Consider the following 21,444-nt stretch of genomic DNA (forward strand, 5'->3'; position numbering starts at 1 on the left):
ACTTGGCCCCTCAAACCTGCTCTGCCATTGATAGTAAGAAGTCTTACAACACCAGGTTAAAGTCCAACAGGTTTGTTTCAAACACGAGCTTTCGGAGCACTGCTCCTTCCTCAGGTGAATGAAGAGATATGAAGAGATATCATTCACCTGAGGAAGGAGCACTGCTCCGAAAGCTCGTGTTTGAAACAAACCTGTTGGACTTTAACCTGGTGTTGTAAGACTTCTTACTGTGCTCACCCCAGTCCAACGCCGGCATCTCCACATCATGCCATTCGATAGGATCATGGCTGATCTGATTGTAACCACAACTCCACAATCTTGCCTATTCTCTTTTACCCCCTCATCATCCCCATGTTAAACAAGAATCCATCTGGCTCTGCCTTATAAATATTCAAAATCTCGGTTTCCACTGTCTTTTGAGAAAGGGAGTTCCAGACCTCACTATGCTGAAAAGAAATTTCTCATCTCTGTCTTAAATGTGCAACCCCCTGTTTTAATCAGTGTTTTTAAAAAAATTGGGGATCTAAATGTATTTTTAAAAATTCTTTAATCAGTGACCCCCTAATTCAAGATTCTCCAACAAAAGGAAACATCCTCTTCACAATAAATTATAACATTCTATTAGCTTTCCTAAATAGTTGCTTTACCTGTGTATCAGCCTGTTGTGGTTCATGCACTAGGACGCCCAGATCCCTCTGCACCTCAGAGCTCTGTAATCTTTCACTATTTAGATAATATGCTTTTTTATTCTTCCTGCCAAAATGAACAATTTCCAGGGCAGCCCGGTGGCGCAGTGGGTTAGCCCTGCTGCCTCACGGCACCGAGATCCCAGGTTCCATCCCAGCTCTGGGTCACTGTCTGTGTGGAGTTTGCACATTCTCCCCGTGTTTGCGTGGGTTTCGGCCCCCACAATCCAAAGATGTGCAGGCTAGGTGGATTGGCCATGCTAAATTGCCCCTTAATTGGAAAAAATGAATTGGGTACTCTAAATTTAAAACGAAATGGACAATTTCCCATTTGCCCCCATTATATTCCATTTGCCAGAGTTCTGTCCACTCACTTCACCTATCTACATCCCTTTGTAGCCTACTTATGTCTTCTTCACAATTTATTTTCCTACCTATCATTGTGACATTAGCAAATTTTGCAACCACAGCTTCAGTCCCTTCATTCAAGTCATTTGCACAAATTGCAAAAAGTTGAGGCCCCAGCACTGTGGTAAACCACTCATCACACCCTGCTAAGCAGAAAAAGGCCCATTTATGTCAGCTGTTTCTGGTTAGCTAGCTAATTTTCAATCCACGCCAATATGTTACTTCTGCACTGTAAGCTTTTATTTTCCGCAATAACCACCACCTTCCATGCTGAGTTGGTGAACTTGCTGGTTGGTTTTCTTCCTGAGCACGGATAGAGGGCATCACATTGGGCATCTACTGCATCGAGCATTCTCCCCAGGGAGGAGTCCAAAACCTAGGGAGGATTTCTTGGCAGCCATCACTTCCCGACAATCAACTCAGTGTGGTCGGTGTGCACTGGAGTGGCCTTTAAATGCAGCGCACCACTGATTGCAGCACTGAGGTGATGATGGGGTGGGGCGAATCAGAGGCCGCTCTGCCAGCGATATGGCCCGAAACCTGTGGCTCAACATATTTGGCACGAAGTGCTGCACTATACGGCAGGAAAAGCCGCCATTGTCGTCAACGGGCTCAACACCACTTCCCGCCCACCATCGGCTTTTGCCGATTTCCAGGAAAATCTCGCCTAAGGTGTTTGAAAATGAGATGGGTGTGTAAAAGTGATTATCTTTAACAGTCCTCAATCAACTTGCCGGGGGTAGAAAGCAGGGACAGACTACCACAGTCACAATATGTTTATTGATTACTGGCTACAATCTGGAACCTATTCAAGCCAACGTTCAAAGATGATTAATTAGAGACTCAGAAATCCAGTACACTCTGTCCCTGTAAAGCAGCCAGAATATTTTCACAGAAAATGCCAGAAAACTACCAAAAATGGTTAAAACACAACCCCTGGCGTAGCATGTCAATGTTATCACTAACACGCTTAACAAAATGGGACTCGCACTCTCCCACTTCCACCTGAAGGCATCAATCATCACTGATAAATCCAAATATGGGCTGTAACATAACCATATTTAGTAAGGCTCCATACTGGAGTTGGATTGCTTATCAGAGCAGAACTTGAAGAATTCAATACAAAATGAAAACATTTCTCACTTGGAATGAAGGATAAACACGGCTCCTTACAGTCAACGTACTGGAGTCTGAAACACTGCCTTTAATTAACAATTCACAACTGTATTTAAACCTTATAAATGGGATTTTATAGGGTACATAGAGACAGCCTATTTGCCCTAATGGAGAAATCCAGAAAAAGGGTGCGGGATTTCGCTTGTTTCGCTGTGGCGAAAGCGGCCCGACATTGGCCGGCGACGGGATCTTCTGGTCCAGCCATTGTCCACGGAGGGGTTCCCGTCAAATGCACCCCCCTTGCCGTGGGGATACCCACGACTGGATGATCCCACTGGCGTTTACGGCCGAAAATTCCGGCCTTAAAATCTGATCTCGGCCATTTAGGAGTGAAATTAGGACGCACACTCTCATGTAAAAGGGGAGTGGAAATCTGAAGATTTCTTCTGCCAAAAGCTGTGGGTGCACTTCAACTTCAAATCAAAACTATAGATATTTATTAACAATGGTGTAGCTGATAGGTCACAATTTAATCGAATGACAAAACAGGTTTGAGGGATAAACGGTCTACTCCTATTTCCCGTGTTCCTAAGAAAGAAGTAATTAAGGTATCACATCGTCTCAATTACACTGTGTTGTAAAGCGTTCATTTCTAAGCACCACCATCCATAAGTAAATCAAACAGAGGTAGAAATGAAACCTTCTACCGTCTGATTCACATGGAACCATGCTTTCCTACCAAGTTGCCCAAGAAGAGGAAACACATAGAATTTACAGTGCAGAAGGAAGCCATTTGGCCCATCGAGTCTGCACCGGCCCTTGGAAGAACACCCGACACCTTCACCCTACCCCGTAACCCAGTAACCCCATTTAACCTTTTTGGACACTAAGGGTAATTTATCGTGACCAATCCACCTAACCCGCACATCTTTGGACTGTGGGAGAAAACCGGAGCACCCGGAGGAAACCCACGCACACACGGGGAGAATGTGCAGACTCGACACAGACAGTGACCCAAGCCAGGAATAGAACCTGGGACCCTGGAGCTGTGAAGCAGCTGTGCTAACCATTGTGCTACCGTGCCGCCCACGAGTAAATATAGAGACACTGTTTCTAATGGCAGAAAAGTCAGTCACGAGGGGGCACAGAATTCTGAGTTATTGGCAAAGAAACCAAACCAATATTTTCATATGCAGTGAGCTGTGATCTAGAATGCACTGTCAGAAGGAGAGGGGAGGGGTGGGGTAGTGAAAGATTCAGAGTGGCACATTTCAAAGGGAATTGAATAAATACTTGAAAAAGAAGAATTTACAAAGCCAGGGGGTAAGTGCAGGGACTAATTGGGTAACTTTTTCAAAGAGGAGAATGTGCAGACTCCACACTGACAATGACCCAGGCCGGGAATCGAACCCGAGACCCTGGAGCTGTGAAGCAACTGTGCTAACCACTTTGCTACCGTGCTGCCCAGAACATCTCCGAGGACTCGGCAAGCCCTGAACACCAACAATATTTGGCTTCAAACTCCCCAATTGATTGATACCTCTCCCAATTTTCTAGTATTTTTTTATTGGAGCAAGTGATTAAATGTTCCCACTCAGTCGGAAGGGCAGCATTGCTGAGGAATCAAACAGGTTCTGACTTCAGGTAACAAGACCTTTGAGCTCACTAGAGACACAAGAGTCAACAGTGCCTTTTTCTGTGCCCCAACAGTGTACCTAAATATTAATCTCAGAAGATTGCCTCACATTGCACAAGTCTAAAGATGTGCAGGTTAGGTGGATTATCATGCTACATTTTCCCGAGTGTCCGAAAGGTTAGGCAGGGTTACTGGGTTATGGGGATAGCGTGGGGGCTCTTGCAGAGGGTCGGTACAGACTCGATGGGCCGAATGGCCTCCTTCTGCACTGTAGTAATTCTATGATTCTATTCTATGATTGTAAGTGTAAGATTTCTGTTTCCATCCTCCACCAGTGTCAGAACACAATGGTGGCCATTGCTGAGATTACTGGGAGTCCTGAGGCGCACAAAGAGGGCGCCATCTTGAAGATTGCCGACGATAGGCACAGGGGACCCCCCATGAAAAACGCACCCCGCCCTTCATTCCCACTTTTAGTACCTTCAGTGAAATCTGCCAAGCTCATTGTCTTCCTTCAGCCTTCCCCTGCCCCAGATATTATTGTGGTGAAAATGGAATGAGATCCTTCAGTGGTCATTAATTTGTCATTTAAAGGCCTCAATAGCCCTAAGGACAGCAAGGTTGCTTGTCACCTTACCACCCCTGTAATGTGCATGACAAGTCGAGGTTGGTCAGGAAATGAAAATCGCTTATTGTCACGAGTAAGCTTCAATGAAGTTACTGTGAAAAGCCCCTAGTCGCCACATTCCGGCGCCTGTTCGGGGAGGCCGGTACGGGAATTGAACCGTGCTGCTGGCCTGCCTTGGTCTGCTTTAAAAGCAAGCGATTTAGCCCAGTGTGCTAAACCAGCCCCATATTTTTGGATTGGATACGGCCGCCCAAAAAGGCGCGAAGCAAGCCTGCCCGATTTATTTTACATGCGTCCTTCAATAACCTCGGCAGCGGGCTGTAATATTTACCCCTGGTTTTCTTCATAGGATTGACAATTTATCATCAGTTTTGTGCTGTGCACCAGTATCCAGTAGGCATTCATCGCCGCCCGGCTGAAATTCAGATCCAAAAGATTCCGTAACTGTGGCATCCACTCCCGCTGCTAAATAAATGCCTATCAACACAGTTTCACAATGTAAAACCAGCCATGCCAGGAAATGTGGCCCGCAGATATACAAACCTCCAAACCATTGCTGTAGTACATTCCATTATGTTAAACCCGACACTCCCATTTCCTTAAGGGAAATTAAAAGGTGCGTAGCAGATTCTTCCAAAGCACGATTGGCTCCCTGAAAATTGGGTCATTGTAACTAGGTCATAAACCGGCAACAGAGTAGGCAGCAAGCAATGTTATGTATTGTTCAAAGTGCCTGTATAGTACCATCTCTGGTGCCCCACATACAAACAGAACAGGAACTGTGCACCGTGAGAAAAGGACAGGGATTTACTGCACCTTTTAAAGAAAAGACAGACAGATTTGCATTTACAGAGTGTCTTTCACTACCTCAGGACATCCCAAAGCAATTTACAAACAATGAGGCGGTTTCGAAGTGGAGTCACTGTTGTAATAAGGAAATACATCCGCCAATATGCATTGGGGAAAACTCCCATGATCAACATGATAACGACCAGATCATCCGTTTCATATGTTGACTAAGAACGAATGTTGGCCAGGACATGAGAGAGGATCCCCTTGCTCTTCTCCAAAATAGTGGGATGGAACTTTTTAATGTCCACTCAAGAATCATAGAATTTACACTGCAGAAGGAGGCCATTCAGTCCATCGAGTCTGTACCCGCCCTTGGAAAAAGCACCCTTCTTAAGCCCACGCCTCCACCCTATCCCTGTAACCCCACCTAACCTTTTGGACATTAAGGGGCAATTTAACATGGGCAATCCACCTAACCTGCACATCTTTGGACTGTGGGGGCACCTGGAGGAAACCCACACAGACGCGGGGAGAAAATGCAAACTCTACACAGTCCCCCGAGGCCGGAATTGAACCTGGGTCCCTGGAGCCGTCAGGCAGCAGTGCTTAGCACCGTGCTGCCGTGCCGCCCATGAAGGCAGATCAGTTTAAAATCCACGGAATTGTACCAAAGCTTTTAAAATGGATGGAAGTCGAGGAGAAGGAGAAACATTCCAAAATTAGACTTGATGGCCACCAGCTAGAATTTTTTGGCCATCAGCTAGAAAGAATACTCAGAATTCTCTATCAAATCACAGCATGGGTTTGAGGAATGACCGGCAATGAATCAGCTTTTGGTGTGGAGATGCTGAGGAGTCGGAAATGACTTGAGATATTACAGTACACTTATGAGTCACAAGATTGCTGGTGTTAAAGGGAAGTTGTGAATAGCAAGTTTGAAAGGCATTGAAGGAAATGGTAGCAGTTTAAACAGGTCAAGGAAGAGGCGTGACCGATGTTGGGAAATGGGTTTGAACCAATTCAGTGGAAAACCCCTCCAATGAATCCTTTGATTCATTCAGAAAGCACAGAACCTGCTGAAGCTAGGCTTGCAAATCCTTTCTTCAACCAGGCCTTAACATGGGGAAGGGTGAAAAGAGAGGAGAGAGAGAGGGGGACAGTAGGAAGAGGAGAGAGAGAGGGGGACAGTAGGAAGAGGAAGGAGAGAGAGGGGGACAGTAGGAAGAGGAAGGAGAGAGAGGGGGACAGTAGGAAGAGGAAAGGAAGACAGTAGGAAGAGGAGAGAGAGAGGGGGACAGTAGAAAGAGGAGAGGGAGACAGTAGGAAGAGGAGAGAGAGAGGGGGACAGTAGGAAGAGGAGAGGGAGACAGTAGGAAGAGGAGAGAGAGAGGGGGACAGTAGGAAGAGTGGAATTAGGTGTCCATAAAGGAGGCTGTGCCACAGAGAAGCTAATCGAGTTGGCCTTTTGTCAGTAAAACTAATGTGCAATCGGTCAATGTGCTAGGATGCAGCCAGCGGGGCTCAAAACCAAAACTGGAGACCTTCATTTATACATTATTCATGTCTTAGAAGTTGCTTGACTCACCATAACCCTATTTAGTAAAGCTTCCCTTCATATGGACAGACCCTGTATTTAAAACCCGAAAAGCAAAGGTATTGCCAAATTATCTGACACTGACAGCTTCAAACTTTAAATAACATGGGATCCTTCACATCTACTTGAGAGGGCAGATGGATCTTAGTCTAATGTCTCATCCAAAATTCAGTACATCTGACAGAGCCGTGCTTCCTCCCCTCAGTATTGCAGTGAGGTGTCAGCCGAGATTATGTCACTGTCTAGAGTGGGACTTGAACCCACAATCTTCGGACGCAAAGGCGCAAGTTTGATCGCTCAGTCACCGCTGATGAGTAGAAGGAGCTTGTCACTGTGTACATGAGAACGGCTGAATAATTAGGTACAAATTTAAATGATAACAATGGACTAGATGAGATAGCCATATCCCCTGCAGTGTCCAGTAAGACAGTCATTTCTGTGCAATGTGTACAGCTTTACTTACTTCCAGTAAAGTTCCAGCCTGCCCATCACACACACACCAGCCACTTACCTATACATGGCTCTGATACATCTAACCTACTTTGAATTCGTATCACTCTGGTCCTGTGGCCAGTGTGTCACTTTTTGCCCAAGGTAATCATTTGCTAAAAATGCTCCACTGCACGTCACAGCCCATCAAATATAATCATTTGCAATTATTTTTTAAAATTATTTTCAGCCGTGTCCCTCTGAACACAATAAAATTGGAGAAGCAGGCGGAGGGAAGCAATTTATGAAGAGAGAAAGAGAGAAACACCCTGATTAAAAATTAACATATCTTTACTTCCAATAAATGCCTGTTATTTTGAGCAGGGCATTGGCTACCTAGGACGAGTCGAATGCTGTCATTTCTATCTATCCTCCACATCCCCTGCACAAGGTTTGTGCTGCTCTTGTATTAAGACTCTTGGGAGTCTCAGATTGGAGAACATCATCATCAAAGATATGCAAGATGGGGCATTTGCAAGATATGAAATGGATACCACAGTCTCAGGCTGTAGCTCAAGAGCACCTTTCTTGTCTCAGTCAGAAAGCTGTTGGCTGAAAGTGCAGCGCGGGCCAAAAGCTTAAGGGCTGGTTTAGCTCAGTGGGCTAGACTGCTGGTTTGTGATGCAGAACAAGGCCAGCAGCGCGGGTTCAATTCCCATACCAGCCTTACCCGAACAGGAGCCGGAATGTGGCGACTAGGGGCTTTTCACAGTAACTTCATTCTAGTGACAATAAAAGGTTATTATTAGGTTGATGTTCAACGGTGTCATTCAGATGAACTGTTAAACTGAGTCCATTTCAGGTAGCTGCAAAAGATCAGAGGCCAATATTCATCCTTCAGCCAATATTAGAAAAATAACTTATAATTTTATCTCATTGCTTTTTGTGGGATCTTGATGTGCACAGATTGACTGCCATGTTTCCTACATTACAACAGTGGCTACACAAAGTAGTTCATTGGCTCCAAGGTGCTGCAGGATAGCCTGAGGTTTCAAACACAAAATAAGTGAAAACCTTTCTTTCTTTTGAACCTCAGCAGCAATCAAATCAGGAAAATCATCTGAAATGTTGTTGGCCTGTATGAGCAAGCCTCGGGGTATAACTTCCCTAAAACATCACTCAGTCACATTGCTGCCTTGGCCGCGTGCCAGAGGCACTGAGTTTTCATTTATGTGTGAGCTTCCCTTAGCTTCAGATCAGCTTTTGTGCCAATGGTGTCAGGCTCTTCCACTTGCTGATTCAGCAGGATGTGCATCGACTTGGAACAATTAGCACCGCTGTAACATTTTACAGTTGATTTACAGACAATCTTATGGTCAGTATTCAAAAAAAGTAATTCCTACTGAAATCCAAGATACTGCAGAGAATAAATTTGACTTTATGCAGCTGTACAGGAGGAATGAGTTATGCCCCCCACCTTCCCGACACCCATCCCCCCAAAGAAAATAATAGGCATCAGTTTCAGAAATGGAGATAAAAATGTAATGAAAAACCTGCACCAGTGACTACACTTCATAATAACTTGTAAAACACTTGGGGATGTCCTGAGATCAGGAAGGGGTCCACATAAAAGGCAAGTCCATTTTAATTAGAGAAACACTTAAAGATTTCAGAAATAAGCAGCTAAAATTGCATTCACAGAGAAACTTGACATTCTCTAGATTTTTGGCACAGGATCAGTACAATTAGGGTATTTGGACAGGTTGCATGGGATTAAGATGGCAAGAATTGCAGCCCAAACCATGACAACTGACACGGGTGAATATGTTTTGATAACACAGTTGTCAAATCTGTGTAATAGTGCAGCTGACGGGCAGCACGGTGGTGCAGTGGTTAGTACAGCTGCTTCACGACGCCGAGGATCCAGGTTCGATCCCAGCCCTGGGTCACTGTCCATGTGGAGTTTGCACAATCTCCCAGTATCTGCGCAGGTCTCACCCTCACAACCCAATTATGTGCAGGGTAGGTGGATTGGCCACGCTAAATTGCCCTTAATTGGGAAAAAAAAGAATTGGGCACTTAAAAATTATATTTTTAAAAATATTGCAGTTGACATGATGGTCAGCAACGTGCTCACCAAGTCAGAGGGCTGTGGATTCAAATCCCACTTCAGAGGTTTGAGCGCATAATCCAGGTTGACGGGGCAACATTACCGGGAAGGGGGGGGGGGTACTGGTCAGAAGCCCTCTCGAGCGGAATCAACAGATCCCATGGCACGATATTTCAGAGCACGGTGTGTTCCAGTGTCCTGACCAATTGTGTTGTTCAACCAACACCACTGAAACAGATTGCCTGGTCAATTATCTCACTGCTCTTTGTGGATCTTGTGTGTAAATCAGCTGCCATGTTGCCGACAGTACAACAGTGGTTGGAATGCAGGAAAAAGGAGCTCATTGCCGAGAAGAGTTGTCGGACAAGTTGAGGTCACTACATAAATGCTAGTCTTTCTTTTTGTAAACAATTTAATAAATTGGTGAACCGATAGCACAGAAAGCAGTGAATGTGGTAACAAAGTACAGCTTCAAAGGTTAATCATGAAATCCTTGGTGCTTAGAACCCCTTGCCCATTAAAGATTAATAAAGAACAGGATTAACTCCAACTGAGAACACAAAATTGTTAAATGTCTTCATGACAAGCAGCATCTCAGAAACCACTTTGCTCCTGGAATTTCAGACATTCAGTGGCAATAAATACTGAACAGAACAAAAAGACGACATATGTCCGACGAGGGAGATTTTGCAGTAGTGTTTACTTTGGAGTTTCATGGAATACTCATTCTGGGAGACAGTAAATATGGTCATAAGAGACTTAAATGATAAAGAGTGCAATCATTACAGTTTAACCAAAGGCATGCAAGGAATTTCAGAAGATAAAAATGACCCCCTGATTCTGTTGTGATCCTTATCCAGTTTAAAAGGAACACCAATTATGGAAAAGGCAAACTCGTAAAAATATACAGCCTTTACTAACTGGAATGATAGTATCTTACATTTCGGTTGGCCATTTGGCCCAGTGTCTGCACCAGTCCTTTGAAAGAACAACCCAATTAGTCCCACTTCCGTCCTCTTTTCCCATAACCTCACTAGGTGTTCCTTTTTATCCAATTTCATTTTGATAGCCATTATTAGATGTGCTCCCACAACCCCTTCACGCAGTGCATTCCAGGCTGACATCATTCTCTGGTGTTGTGTGTTCATTTCCTGCAATTGGCCAGGGGAGCCAAAGCTAGAATATTGGTGCCCGATTTTCTCCAAACAAAGGGGAGGAGACACACTCAGGACAAGGAGTGTGGCTGGGTCCTAACTTGTAGAGTTGCCAGAGGACTAATGAGCCTCATGCACAACTTGTACCCTCTGATTATTCAGCACCCCCACCATGATACGGGCAGGATGTGACTTGATTTCATGCCTAATTTAAAAAATAGACAAGGACCTGAAAACTGCTCTACTTCCATTGAATTATAAAAAGAATAAACAGAGTTCCAGTCTTCCAGAAAACTAGTAGCAGACTTTTTGATGGATAAGACAACAGCTTTAAGAGGTATTAATAGCCACAGCTCAACAAAGTTGGGACTTCTCTGGTGTTTCAGTTTGTGTGTGTGTGAGTATAAGTGGGTGTGAGTGCTGTAAGAGCCTTTCCTGTTATTTCCTTTGTGACCATTTATTTTATTATTTCTGGTCTGTGGACCCATAATGAGGATGTGCCTTTAAGATTATTCAAAATGAAACAGCCTGCTTACCACTTCACTGTGTTCCCTGGTTTTGTATGTTGGAAAAGAGAAGCCAAACTCTTGGGCACTGAGTGGATCTTAGGAACCAGCTTTGGAGCGAGTCAGTTCACTGGAAATGGATGGCTTGACCAGGGACAGTGTTCTGCCTGACAACAGCTAGTGATTGGTTCCTGCGTGATGCTTTGCGAGAACTGGGTGTTTAGACCTTGGAAGCGAAAGGAACTCTCTTTCTCCTGCTTGCTGAAATGAAAGAACTGCTCTATTGTTCTGAAAGGAGTGAGTGCCCGGCACATCCTTTGCTATGAACCTGAAACGATGCTGAGTCTGGAGAGAAGGTGACAAGCTTGCCAGAGAAAACCATCTCAAACCTGGAAGGAAGAAGTACCAAAATGACAACCTGAACTTCAGAAAGACATTGACTGGAAGTCATCCCAGTGCAAGATCCGTATCCTTTTATTTTTTATTGATATTTTCTTTCCCTTTTCACCACCCTTTCCCTTCTGTGTGTTTGTGTGTGTGTATCCAACCTCTTCGGGTATTTTAAATAGAATCTAATTTTACCGGTGCTGTAACTCCGGGTCAAGTGGGGCTGGAATTCCCTGTGCACTAGCCAAGGGTGTTGTGACAATGCATGCATTCACGTAAGTATTTGTGGGAGACAGCATGCTTGAAAGAGTGCGGACATGTGCTTGAGAGAGCATATTAGTATTTGAGTCCAGAGTGGGAACTTCTGCTCTTGCCACTCTCACCCAAAGTCAATGGATTTTTTGACTGCTCTCCAAATTTAGGTAAGTTGGACATTCTGAATTCTCCCTCCGTGTACCCAAACAGGCGTCAGAATGTGGCGACTAGGGGCTTTTCACAGTAACTTCATTGCAGTGTTAATGTAAGCCTATTTCTGGCAATAAAAGATTAATATTATTATTATATTTTCCGTTGTTTCTCGCAACGGGTGGGACTAGAAGCCCCTGGCCTAGGTGTCAGTGTGAGCATTAGTGTCCGAGAATAAATGTCCGTGTGTGTGTATGTGCGTGTGTGAATGCAAATGTATTTGTGTATATGTGAGACTACTGGTCTGCAAGTGTGAGACTGAATATTTAAATGAACCTGAGTATAATGGTTTTAGGTTTTCTCAGAGATTGTGTGTGATTGCCACTAACAATCCAATAAGTTGCTTCCATCATCCCACCAGCCAAACTTACTTTCAAGCTTCCCCCTGCCATGGAATCCATAGAATCCCTACAGCCCATTAAGTCTACATCAACCCTCTGAAAGATCACCCTACCTCGGCCCATTCCCCCACCCTATCCCTGTAACACCGCACGTTGATCGTAGCCAATCCACCTAACCTGCACATCTTTGGACTGTGGGAGGAGACCGGAGCACCTGGAGGAAACCCACGCAGACACGGAGAGAAAGTGCAAACTCCACAAAGTCAGTCACCCAAGGCCAGAATCAAATCTTGGTGCCTGGTGCTGTGAGGCAGCAGTGCAAAACACTGCCATCGTGCCACCCTAAACTTGCATCTTTCTCTAGCTTCTCTCCTGACATTTCCCCAAGCTCATCTTATTCACGAGGCCCACTTTCAGTTCCCTATTTGCACAAACCTGCTGATGACCCAACTTTACCTAACTGGTCCTTTTTTTGCCGATATTGTTAATTGTTCCATCTCTTCGGGTGTTGTCCACCTCACCTTTAAATTTGGCACCAAAAGCCCTCCATGTAAAACCAACCCTTGAGCCCCCTGTCCTTGCAAACTATCACCCCATTTTCTACCTCCCTTTCCCCTCCACATTCTTTGGCACAATTTTTGATTCCCATTTTTCTTGAAACTCAATGTTTGAATCTCTCCAATCAGATTTACGAGCCTGCCACTCGGCCGAGTTCACGACGGCCTTCCCGCTTTTTCGCGGGAGCAAAGAATTTCGCCCAAGGTACTTCTAAAAGCAGCCAGATTCTGATTGCTATCTCCCGTAAAAACAAAGGCACATATGGCCACCTCATCTTAAAAGGTCCTGCGTGTAATGCCTAATCGGAGTAGTGGATTCTGTTTTTTATTTGGAATGTACAAAGAGTTTTATTTTTATTCATATTTACTTACTACCAGACTCAGTTCTCACTTTAAAAAAATTTTTAGAGTACCCAATTATTTTTTCCAATTAAGGGGCAATTTATTGTGGCCAATCCACCTATCCTGCACATCTTTTGGGTTGTGGGGGTGAAACCCACGCAGACACTGGGAGAATGTGCAAACTCCTCACAGACAGTGCCCCAGAGCCGGGATTCGAACCCGGGTCCACAGCGCCGTAGGCAGCAATGCTAACCACTGTGCCACCGTGCTGCCCTTCAGTTCTCACTTTTAATCCATATCAAAGTAGATGCATTTGTATCACCATTTTTCTCCTTACCATCTTACTAGTTAATAAAGTTACTCCATCATTAACTTAAGGAAATCTGGTTAAATTGGTTCCTTTTTAAACATAACTATTGGGTCTGGAAAAGTTACCCACGGGAAAGAGAACCTTCTTATATTAAAATGTTGTTGCAATCAGCAGAGAGGATTGAATAAAGAGGGAGCCAGTTCATCCTCCCTCGGCCGGGTTTATAACAATTTTTGGGTATCCGAGGCGGATCATGACAAATCGAAGGGTGTCACTCAGATCAACAACCTTTGGAGAACCTCACCTGAGGGATGGTTGTAATATACAGCACTGAAATGACTCGTTATCAAAGTCACAAATATATCTTATGTGACAGTGACAAAGGTAAATGTATCCTTCCTTGTCCTTCTCGACCTGTCTGCAGCCATCGACATAGTTGACTACACCATCTCCTCCAATGCCTCCCCACTCGTCCAGCTGGGTGGGATTGCTCTCACTGTTCCATTCTTATCTTTATAATCATAACCAGAGTTAGCACTTGCAATGGCTTCTCTTCCTGCTCCTGTTACTTTAGCACTGGTGTCCGCCAAACATCTATCCTTGGTCTTCTGCTACTTCTCATCTAAATGCTGCCCCTCACTGATATCATCCAAAGGCTGATGATGCAGCTCTCCTTTGCCACCTCTCTCAACTCCTCCACTGTTGCTAAATTATCACACTGCCTAGCCAGCTTCCAGTACTGGATAGGAAAACATTTCCTCTAATTAAATATTGCGAAGATTGCAAACATTATCTATTTTCAGTCCCCACTCCAAATTCCATTCTCTAGCTACTGACTCCGTTCCTCTCCTAATCAAGAGCCTGATTAAACTAGACTGTTTTCAACCTTAAGTGTCAGATTTGACCCCAAGATGAGCTTCCTACCACATATTCTCATCATGACTAAGATCGCCTATTTCCACCTCCCTAACATCGGCTGACTTTACCTCTCAGCTCATTTGTTGCTGAAAACCGCACAAATGTCTTTATTTGCTCTAGACTTGACTATTCCAACAGTGTCCTGGCTGATCTCCCACATTCTACCCCCCCCCCCCCCCCATAAACTTGACATCATCCAAACTCTGCTGCCTGTGTCTTATCTTGCAGCAAGTGCCCTTCCATCTCCCACTCCTGCTGACCTACATTGGTTGCTGGTTAAGCATCACCTTGATTTTAAAATTTTCAAACTTGTTTCTTGGCTTGCCCCTCCCGAACTCCGCAATCTCCTCCAGCACCAGGAAATGCCTCTGAAATAGCTGCTGATGCTGGTGACTCAGTGTATTAATTTGTTTTATAATTCGGTGAAGTACCATGCAAAGTTTATTACATTAAAGCATGGTATAATACAAGTTGCTGCTGAAAGTATGCCAACTGCATAATTGCTAAGCAAATTAGGTAATTCACTGTAAAATCTGATTTAAGGTCAGCATTGCTGTCATGCGATAAGGATTCCATTGTTTCTTTCGTGGCTAATTCATTTCAGTTCAATGTCTTCTACTGGCTTCAATCCCACAACTATGATTCAACATTACAAGAGACTTGGGGCTTGATTTTACCCAGTGTTGTGGTCCCTGTAGCCCGGGCTATAAAGGTCTGGGGGCTGGGGGGAAGCCCACCCACAAACCCAATGGTAATCCTTCATCAATTTAAGGCTGGGAGCAAAGTTAATCATTTTTCTCAGGAAGAGGTCCCGTCTCAGTGAGCTACCAGCCAACTGGATGCCCTGCAACTCTGTTGTCCCAGCAGCACCAACTGGGAGCAGTGGCCCCTGCTGGGACTACTGGCAGTCCCAACCTACCAAAGGGTCCAGCTAAGTCCAAGTTCAGGGGTTCTCAATGAAGGGTGCGAGGGGCAAGAGAGCTCGGGTTGAAAGAGGCTGGTGGGGGGAGGGGGTATGACACTGAGGAAGGGGGCCTCCAATCGGTCCAGGGCCCTCAAAAGGTGCCCCCATCCCCAAATAGCCTACAAGCTCCAGATGCCGGGCTTTGCGATTGGCATGGGCCTTTCCCACCAACCGCCTCCCACCACCCCAAGCGACATGGATAAAATACCAGAAGAGGGAGAAGGCCTTTTAAGTTCTTTTTTATTATTTCATCCCATCCACAATTGTCCTCGATTGGAGGGTCTTGTTAGACCATTTCTGGTGGCACTCAAGAGTCAACCATACTACTGTGGATCTGGAGTCACATGTGGACCAGGCCAGGCTGTCAGATTTCCTTCCCCAAAAATACATTAATAAACCAGTTGGGTTGATATGTCAAATCGATGATAGTTTTCTGGTCGCCATTATTGAGACTAGCTTTCAATTCCAGATTTATTAACTCAACTTAAATTCCACCAGGTGCCGTGATGGGATTTGAATCCTTGTCCCCAGAGCATTAGCCTGGACCTCTGGATTCCTACTGTAGTGACATGACCACTACACCACCATCTCCCCCTAGGAGGCCATTCATTGGTCACATCAATAACTCAAAAGGTCCAACCATCGCTTTCTCAGTTCCCATCTCTGTGATGGTTTAGACAGGTTGGGCCGAGTAGGTAGATGGTTGGAAGGCCAACCACTGTATATTCTATGTCCCCCTTCCCTCCCCACTTCTCAACTCGACTGGTGGAGATGGGGGGTAAATAAAAATCCAATCATTGGCCTCTTTTCACAAAGAGCTTAGGGAACATAGTCTTTCGGAAGCAGATCGTGATTTGAAAAATAAAAATTTGATGGGGTCTGGGAAAAGAACAGGTGAAGGAAAATAGGGAATAATAGTTCTTTTAGAGAGCTAGCATAAATATCCCCCTTCCTTTCTGTACAGTTGTATGAAAAACCTGACTAATTCCCCATAAGTTACCAAATGGCTCAAAAAATCAATGTTGGTGTCTGTCCTCCATTTGAGTAATGGACCCAATCCAGATGCTCATCCCATTATCCTTTCCTTCAATATATATATATATATATATATATATATAAAATCGAAGCATTGCTACTGGCTCTGCATCATTTTCTAATTCCAGTAATGAATTCCACAGACTCTCACTAACAATGCCTCTCCTGCTCTCCAACATAAATCTCTTGCGTTTCATCTTAAATCGATGTCTCTTTGACAAAAGCTAGGACATTTAAGGTTTATAGGAAGAGTAAGAGAAGATGGATACTTGAAGCACCATTGGGAAAGCGCAGGGAGTGGAGCTAATTGGATAGCTCTTTCAAAAAGCCAGAAGAGGCACGATGGGTTGGGCGGATTCCTTCAGCACTGCCTGATTCTATACTGTAAATAAAATAGAATATAGGACCACTCGAACTTAATTAACTGTAGCAGTATCGACCCAGTCTAAATGATGGTAAACGTATCATCTCCACTGAAAATCTGCACACAGCTGAGATGTAACAATTCAGAGACATCAGGAAATTTCTTTCCAGCAGCCAAAGTTCTGGTTTCTGATATTGAATAGTGGTAATCTCATGAGCCTACCACCTACCAAGCGTCAGCCCAAAGTAACTAGGTGTCCCTTCCTTGTATGTCAAACTGCCAGAAACCATCAACAGCTTTTGCATATTGTGTCAGATTCCCAGATGGATGCAGCCTGCATGTGTTAGTCAAAACAGTTTAACGGTGCACAATGTACACATTACCTTCTAGCTGCTCATTATCTTACCTCAATCTCAAGTGTCATTGCTAATACAAAGCCTAAATCATATATGCCCCCATCATTCTAAAGTTTACACAATAAAGTATCTGGGAAATTTTCAGAAGCAGAATCTCCTGGTTCAGGTGACTCTTGTAAGCCATTTAAAATACACTCTTCTGGCCTATGACACACAATATTAGATTATTGCTCCTTAATTCCAGAAACTGCTGTTTTTATGGAAGGGACTGTGACACCAGTGCCAGAAAAGAACCTTTCTCAATGCAAAATACTACAATCCCATCCCAGTGTCAACCTGTTCATCCCAGTAACAGAGCATGATCATTGGCCATCTAGCTTCAGGCATCTCCCATCCATCAGTTCAAAAGCCAAAATATCCAAAAGAAGATATTCCTAAAAGTACTAGTTACCTGGTAACCAGATTAATCCAGAGTTTTGCATTTTTGAGCTGAATAAAACTGTGGATTTTTCAATTCTGAGCAAACTTCTCCTTCCACCTATCACTGAATCTCAACATCACCATCTCAGCTCAGGCATCATAAAGGCAGACTTGATCCCTCTACTCTTTACTCCGAAACCCAACTGCAGGAGAGCACTCTGTACTGCACCAGTTATGATTCTTTTCTCAGCAGCAGCACTCTGGCCTGTGAGTCAACGGGTTTTAAGTTCCAACCCAGAGATTTCAACACATAATGGAGGCTGCGTTTTGATACAATATTGAGGGAGTGCTGCACTGCTGGAGGGGCTCTCTTTTGAATAAGACGGTAAAATGAAGCCTATGTGTCTTCTTGGTTGGACATAAAAACCCCAAAGCATTATCCAAACACCAAGAGTTCTCCCAAGTGCCCTGGCTAATAATGCTCCGCAAACAATAGATTATCTGGCTATTCATCTCATTGATGTTGGTCAGATATTGCTGTGGGCAAGTTGGCTGCAGTGTTTTCTCGATAACTGATTGAGTGTGCCCTTACAGAGAGCTACAAGTCGTATTATTCAATGATGAACTCAATGCCAAGTCCCAGATGGAAGGATGTCCTAACTCCTTTGTGTTGTAAGTGTGTACGGTTTAACTTTTCACAGTGACTTCATTTGAAGCCTACTTGTGACAAAAAGCGATTTTCATTTCATTTCATTTCAAGGTTATCTAGATCAAAGGAAGTTCTGACAGTGAGGATCAGTCAATCAACATCGTTTGCTCAATGTGCAACGGTATGGCTGTCAACAGTCACATAGCTTCTTTTAGTCATCAGATATGGAGCACCGGTAAACTGCAGAACATTAAAAGGTGCATTGTCACTGCATTCATCCAAGTGAAACCTGTAGCTAGTCTGCTTGTTCACGATGGTGGCTCCTGCTTGGCTTGCCGCGCCATTTCCAGACCCGCAGCAAAGTAAAAATGGTTTGGAGTTCAGCCATGAACAGAAATGAAAATTAGTCAATCTCTACATCGTGAATCAAAGTGTGGATCTCCTCCCTTGGATCTTTGCACTAGGCTGATATAAAATAACAAATGTTCAGTAGTAGATAGAATACTTGTTCAGTTACTGTTGTAACCAAGCAAGTTCATCCAAAACCTTGCTGTCCCACTGACCCTTCACCCCTCTACATTGGCACCCAATCAACCATTGATTAAAAAATTCTAATCAGTGTTCTAATGGCTTCATGGTCTCATCCAGGCCTACAACCCTCGGAGAACTCTGCGTTCCTCCAATTCCAACCTCTTCCTCATCCTTCTTTCGCCTGGCTGAACCATTGGTGGCTAAGCCTTCAGCTGTCGAGGCCACAACCCTTAAAATTTGTTCCCTAAACTTCTTCACCCCTCTCTCCTCCTTTAGGACTTTCCTTAAAGCCTACATCATTGATTTTACCCATTGGAATATTTTCTTTGGTTCAGTAAAGTTTCATCTGATTATATGAAATGAAGTGTGAAGCTCATGCGAAGTGCCGTAGGGCATTTTAATATGTTAAAGACGCTATAAAATGCAAGTTACTATGGTGCTTAATTTTTAATTAAAGTTGCGGTGAGTGCCTGCGTGTAGCTGAATGCACAATCTAGAGACATCACAAACCACCGAGGACACTAGAGGAACAGAAATATTAGTTAGCTTCAAACATTCCAATTATAAATTTTATTCCAATAACCATACTAACCAGTGTTTTAGAAATAAGTTTTTTTTTAAATTAGGCCTGATTTTTTAAAACGTAATTGGGCAGTTTTAAGTGTAATTGTCCACTTCTCGGTAGTTTTCCATTTTTGGCAACTCAGATGCATCCTCCAGCCAGTGAGTATTACACAGCACAAACACACCCATCTCTGAAGGTAATATTGACACTGCGGCGCCAGACTACTCCAGTGGCGTCCGTTATAACTTGCTGCTTTTCAAGTGAAGTGCCTACTAACTGATAGGTTTATAGGGGCTAAAACGCAACAGAGGTTTGCGTTCATTAACAATCTTTCACATACTCAGAATGTCAGAAAGCACCTCACAGCCAAATGGCCATTCTTAACATGTGTTTTGAAGCTGCTGCAAGGTAGGAAAACACAGCAGTCAATATGTGCAGAGCAAGGGCCCTCATATGGCAATGAAAAATAACATGACTCTGCAATATTTTATTTTTGTTTTGGAAATAACCAGTTAATCTGTTTTAACGATGCTGGTTGAGGAATAAATGTTGGCCAGGGAAGTTGGAGAGAACCGCCCTGCTCTTCTTTAAATGGGATCCTTTGCATCGACCTGAAAGGTTAGACAGTTTATCACCTCATCCAAAAGACAGCAACCCTGACCAGTGCAGCAATACCTACTGCACTTGGCTATTGGGGGTGTGGGGAGGCAGAGAGGTGGATGCTGGCCTGGTGGCAATTTCACTGCTCTCGTAATCCACAGGCCCAGGCTAATTCTCTGGGGACGTGGGCTCAAATCCCACTTGTAGAATTAATTAATTCTAATTAATTAATAGAAATAAAAGCTAGCATCAGTAATGGTGGTCATTAAACGATCCTTCTTCATCTGTGGAGGGAGGCAGAGAGTGTGTCGAGGCCTTCAAAAGGGAATTATCTGAAAAGGAAAAAAAATTCTGTGGTTATGGGGGAAAAGGACAGTGGCACGAGGTAAAATTCTCCTCGAGAAGACCCCAGCACAGACATGACAGGCTGAAAAGTCTCCTTCTGTGTTGGGACCATTCTATGATTCCCTGGCTTATTAATGTCCTTTAGAGAAGATATTCTGCTGTCCGTATCCCAGTCAGGTCTACTTATGGCTCAAGACCCACACAGTGGTTGACCATCAGCTACACTCTGCAATGGACTAGCGAGCCACTCAGTTGCAGATGTTGTTGGAACAGGGCATCTGGTGACATCTATAGACTTGCCCATCTATATGGTGTCTTATAAATCTTTTGCTAACAAAGTGGTTGGAAGTGTGAGCTGATAATGCAGTGGTGGATCTCAGCGAACAACGGAGAAAAGAATATATCTACCTAATGAGATTTACAGATTGAGAAATGAACAAAGCACTAAGAAGGTGAAAATGTCTAATTAGGTGACAGAAAGAAAGATAAAGGATACAAAGACAGGAAAGTAGGAAAAGATTTATTTTTAAAAATTTGATATTAAAATCTAAAACCATTCATATTTTGAAAGAAAGAATGAGACTCTACACTGAGAAATGTTGAATTTCTAGGCAAGAGAAATTGATTGGCAATCACAAATTCTCATTAAGAAGGTGCTTGCTGTCATTACAAGACTCAGCACAGAATTTTTTTAAAAAGTGCAGGAGGCCCATCGAGTCTGCACCGGCCCTTGGAAAGAGCACCCTAACTAAGCCCATGCCTCCACCCTGTCCCCATAACCCAGTAACCACAACTAACCATTTTGGACACTAAGGGCAATTTAGCATGGCCAATCTACCTAACCTGCACAGGAGGAAACTGGAGCACCCGGAGGAAACACACGCAGACACGGGAAGAACGTGCAAACTCTGTACAGACAAGCCAGGAATAGAATCTGGGACCCTGGAGCTGTGAAGCAACTGTGCTACCATGCTGCCCAAACTTACTTTATGCCAAGTTTAAAGGCCAATTTATTAGCCATTGCAAATTCACAAAAACCATAGAGAAGTTAAGCTGTCTGAGCGAAGCTAATGCGGTGCAAAGTGACCAGCAACCTGTGTTAATTCGCATTCCAGAGTATCTCTTCCTCACTACAGTTCGCTGGCCAATTTACGTATTAATAACAGCACGCATCCTTCAGACATCATTATCTTTTCATTAAAACCTGAAGCCATGCATTCAAGTCTCTGGAGTGAG

General features: G+C 44.0%; 1 protein-coding gene across 4 annotated transcripts in view; it reads right to left on the reverse strand.

Moving 5' to 3' along the window:
* The window catches only part of mfhas1 (malignant fibrous histiocytoma amplified sequence 1), a 110,304-nt gene that overhangs the window by 77,041 nt on the left and 11,819 nt on the right, over positions 1–21,444 (reverse strand). Inside the window, exon 2 of one of the 4 annotated variants that reach the window (XM_038804508.1) lies at positions 18,964–20,195. The exons of the other annotated variants lie outside the window; for them this stretch is intronic. Coding sequence (XP_038660436.1) covers positions 20,113–20,195 — 83 coding nt within the window. The 3' untranslated portion in view covers positions 18,964–20,112. Of the gene's footprint in view, positions 1–18,963; positions 20,196–21,444 lie in introns of those variants that run through there. 4 annotated transcript variants of the gene reach the window in all.

Source organism: Scyliorhinus canicula, chromosome 8 (assembly GCF_902713615.1).
Source record: "Scyliorhinus canicula chromosome 8, sScyCan1.1, whole genome shotgun sequence".
NCBI lineage: Eukaryota > Metazoa > Chordata > Chondrichthyes > Carcharhiniformes > Scyliorhinidae > Scyliorhinus > Scyliorhinus canicula.